Source organism: Vigna unguiculata, chromosome 7 (genome assembly GCF_037176805.1).
Source record: "Vigna unguiculata cultivar grain cowpea cultivar isolate G323 ecotype 2 chromosome 7, ASM3717680v1, whole genome shotgun sequence".
NCBI lineage: Eukaryota > Viridiplantae > Streptophyta > Magnoliopsida > Fabales > Fabaceae > Vigna > Vigna unguiculata.
In genome coordinates this window covers 1,410,956-1,415,285 of record NC_140798.1, presented here as the reverse complement: position 1 = coordinate 1,415,285, position 4,330 = coordinate 1,410,956, and the positions used below count along the sequence as shown (strand labels likewise).

General features: G+C 32.1%; 1 protein-coding gene across 1 annotated transcript; it reads right to left on the bottom strand.

The window, feature by feature from the left end:
• Positions 1–408: 408 nt before the first annotated feature.
• Positions 409–2,174, bottom strand: LOC114192495 (E3 ubiquitin-protein ligase PUB24-like). Its single transcript, XM_028082234.2, has 2 exons — positions 1,508–2,174; positions 409–1,244 (listed from the first exon to the last, which is right to left on the bottom strand). The coding sequence occupies exons 1-2, from the start codon at positions 2,015–2,017 to the stop codon at positions 549–551; spliced, it is 1,206 nt and encodes a 401-aa protein (XP_027938035.1). The 5' UTR covers positions 2,018–2,174; the 3' UTR covers positions 409–548.
• Between the last annotated feature and the right edge of the window lie 2,156 nt (positions 2,175–4,330).

The window sequence follows — 4,330 nt, the reverse complement described above, 5'->3', positions numbered from 1 at the left end:
TAACCGAAATATGTTAGAGACCAATTTTCTAACTGAAGACAAATTTAGCAATCAATTATTTTGGTAGTCAAAATTTGGTAGCTAATGTTAGTAACCAATTTAGAAACCACTTATTTTGGTAGTCAAAACCTTGATAGTTAATGTTAATGACCAGTTTAGAAACCAATTCATAATGGAAACTATTTTAATTATCTATTTAGTGACCAATTATATTTTTTTGAAATAATTTTAGTTGATAATAATTTTTAGTTTTTAAATTAATACCTAAATTAGTCATTACAAAATAACTAATTATTTTTTGTTATTAAAATTTGTTATTAGTTAAAAAAAATTATTATAATATAATTCTATTAGTTAGATATTTCAATGATAAATATAAATAAAATATCTTAAACTATAAAACACATGTATATGAAGTATCGGTGCATCTTGGTCACTGTAAATAAACATATAATTAATAGGTTACGTACTTCTTCAAAGAACAAACGCATGGTGTATATATAGTGAAAGAAACCTCCGAGTTTCGAAGATGTCAAAAATGGCGTTTCTTACGCACAAAACGACGAACGAGGAAAGCAAGGCGAGTCGCTCCAAACCTCAGAGTGTTCCTTCAGAATCTCCATGGCTTTGTCCTTCAAATACTTTGCCCTATCAGCCTGAAGCACCATGAAAAGCTTCGCAAAGCTTCCCACCTTCAACATCTCCTGCAAAACCACCTTCGTCCCCGAAAACTTAGCCACCATCGCCAAAACAAACACCGCCCTGTCGTCCACCGCCGCAGACACCTTCAGTATCCTCTCCGTCACCACCGCGATCGCCCCTTCGTGGCTTAAAAACTTGGCTCTCCCGTTGGCGCAACAACACAAGTTGAACAATATAGCCAGCGTTAGTTCCGTCACTCTCTTCTCCGGCGCCCCCAGTTCGATCTCCACCACTTCGTGAACCACACCTGCTTCCACCATCATCATCCTGTTCCGCGTCGAAGAAGAAGCGCTTAACAGAACGTGAAGTGCCGCACTCGTTCCTTGTTGGGTCACTCCGTGTCTCATAACCCTCACCATTGTTTCGAAGAATTCGGGTTTCAGTCTCTCCAGAACGTGACACGTGTCGCCCATGTTGATCATCTTCTTCAGGAGAAGAACCGCATGGGATTTCACTGCAATCGAGTTCTCCATTCCCTCACGACATAGAATCCATGTTAGAGAATCCAATATCTCGTCGTGCTCCTTCACGAGCAGCGGCCACTACAACAAAAGCTAGAATCGTAAGAAAAACTTGTCTAGGTTCTTTCACAACATTAACAAAACAAAACATGTTATAGTTTTTGCTTTCTTCATATTATTTTATAATATTAGTTCGAAAACAACAACTATGATACTATAACTAAGTTTTATCCAATTAAAAAACATAAATCATTGTCTCCACTATATATTAGAAATTAAAAAAGGAAAGTTTCATTGTTAACTTGAATCAGTAATTTTTTATTATTGTGTGTAGTGAGACTCACTTCCTTCTTGGGGATCTTGACAAACTGCAATATGCTAAGAGCTTCTTGGAGACCCTTTTGGATTTGAGCATTTCTATAAGAATTGATGATGAAGATGATCATGGCCTTTGGGACCCCTGCTTCAAGCAAGCACTTTTTATTTCTCTCGTTCTCCACGGCAAGAAGCTCCAACTGCACGAAGGTTTTGTGATGATGGAGATGTTTGAGGAGTTTAAGAACTTGAACTGTGTTGAGAGGAGGTTTAGGAGTTGGAATGCGAACGATGCCAAGTGAAGCGTTTTGGGTGCACCAGGCTTGGATCAAGCGTCGAAGGGTGTGGTTAGGGGTTAGGTCAGAGTCTGTTGGGAGGAGTTGTTTGGAGACGGGGCATGTGGTGTTCTTGTTATTGAATAGCCATTGTTCAATGCTTTCTCGATCGTAAGTGATGCCCGTTATGGCCGTAACGGGGTCCCTCATGATTTGAAGGGATATGGGGCAGATGAAGTATTGAGGCACTTCAATTTCCTCCATGCCAGACCAATACCTCGTTAACGTACTAGGTTTGTGAAAAACACGAGAACAGAAAAATGGTGTTGTGTTTATTGTGTATGAAAGGAAAAGCACAAGAAGGAGCAAGAGTGCTAAACGGTAAGAGAATTCGGCTTAACTTTATGTGTTGAATACAGAGCTTGTTGTGCTGGTCTTAAGTCAAGGGTCCATATGCGACTTATAAATATATTTATGGCAAACTTTTAATTTCTTCATTCTAAGAGTTTCGGTGGTCAAAGGAAGAAAAAGTGGCCAAGAATGGTAGCCAAAACTAATTAAAGAAAGGGCAATTAGTTCTGGGTGTGTAGATTTGAAATGTAAGACATTATTATATATTATTATTACTATTATTTCTAACGCAGGAGCTCCACTCAGAGAACAACATCAATGAGACCTAAGTTTAATTACATAAGATCTTGATATCATTATAAATCAAAAATTTTAAAGAAATAAGTTTATAGTTCTTTATTCTTATATAGTATTATAGTTTCTCATTTCTAATCGATGTGGGACTTAGACTTATACTTAGATTCATAATACAATCTATACTTAATTAATTATTTATTTATTTTTAAACTAATTCCTTTTGATTTAGTTGTGTGGTAAACGAAAAGATTGGTTGAAGTGTGTAGATCGTGTTGGGTTATTTTGAGGTTGTCTGCATTGGTATGTGCCTAAAAAGGAAGGAAGCAAATGGTTCATAGCCATGTTGGGTATGGAAGTCAATCATTTGCCACAACATTTGGATTCTTATTCTTTACTACTTCTGAATCTGAGCCATCACATGGCCAAGTTGAAATAACTGGTACTATTAATCTCTTTAACCTAATAATTTAATTAACATATATTCCTTTCATATACTGTATTATATAGGTGCCATTGAGCACAATTAGGTTGATGACATTTTTAAAATTATTTTTAATAGTATCGAGTTTAGATCATTTGTCATCAATTTATTCCTTTATCTTATATAAATATTAGTATATACTTATTTTATCTTACACTAAAAACAATTTAAATAATTCCGACAATATCACGTCATATTTGATAAACTCATTCCAATGATAAACAGGTTAAATACTTTATACTTGTACAACTTTTTTTTATTTCACATAATTTTGTTTCAAATTAAAATGTTAATTCAACTTAACTTCTCATTTTTTTTCCCATTTCTTCTCGCGATCCTCTTCAAAAAAATTTAAGATTTTTGGTTGATTTGTTGGTTCTAATTTTTGTGATTTGTTCTTTTGTTGTTTTGTTTGATCTACGAAAGTGTTTTTTAGTAAGCAAATACATATTATAATTTTAAGTAATTTTCCAAATCATATAAACTTGTTTATGTGGGAAAAAAAATAAGACATTATATTATATCATGGAATAAAATACTCAAGAAAACATGAGCTGTTGAAAGCGTCTCTTTAAAAAAGACAAAGCAAAAGTGAAATAAAATCCTCTAGCACACATTTTTCGACCTAGCTTTCCCACCTAGCTAACGTACAAGAAACAAGTGCTGTGTGAAAATTTTATTAAGTTAGATTAAAAAATAAAAAAACTACACTAGCGTTTTAAAAGAAAAATAAGCAAGGTAACGAGATAATTTTATCATCTAATCTACAAATAAATTATCAAACATGGGCTTACGCACTATAAAATAATTACACATAAAATCTATCAATAATCATTTTCAATTAATTAAAAAGATTTTACACTTAGTTTATTGGTTTCCAATGAATAAACTAAGTGTAAATGAGTCAACTATTATACCACATCTAAAATAATATTATAATATATATATATATATATATATATATATATATATATATATATATATATATATATATCAATTCTTAGAATAACATAAATTGACAGAATTACTTATAACTCCTTTAACAAAAATTGGAATTAGTTTTACTTAAAAATCTTAAATCAATTTAGTCTCTCAACTCTGGAGATGCGTAGATTTAGTTCTTTTAACTAAATTTTATAACATTTTATTTTGTTTACACTGTTTGATATATGTTATATGTTAACTTTAACTTCAATGTTAGTTAGTCGAGAAACACGTTTGAGTACTTAAAATTTTTTCATACTAATTTTGTCATAAGGTTAGTTAAACTTAACTCCATGCTAAATTTTAGAATATTTCTTTTTCGGTTGAGTACTTAAAATTTTGTCATACTCTCCAATAATTTTCTTAAAAATTTTCTCTATCATTATTATTACTGTTTTTTCATATATTTTTAATAAAAAATAACAAAAATCACTTATCATTTTATACCTAAGTATAATATATTT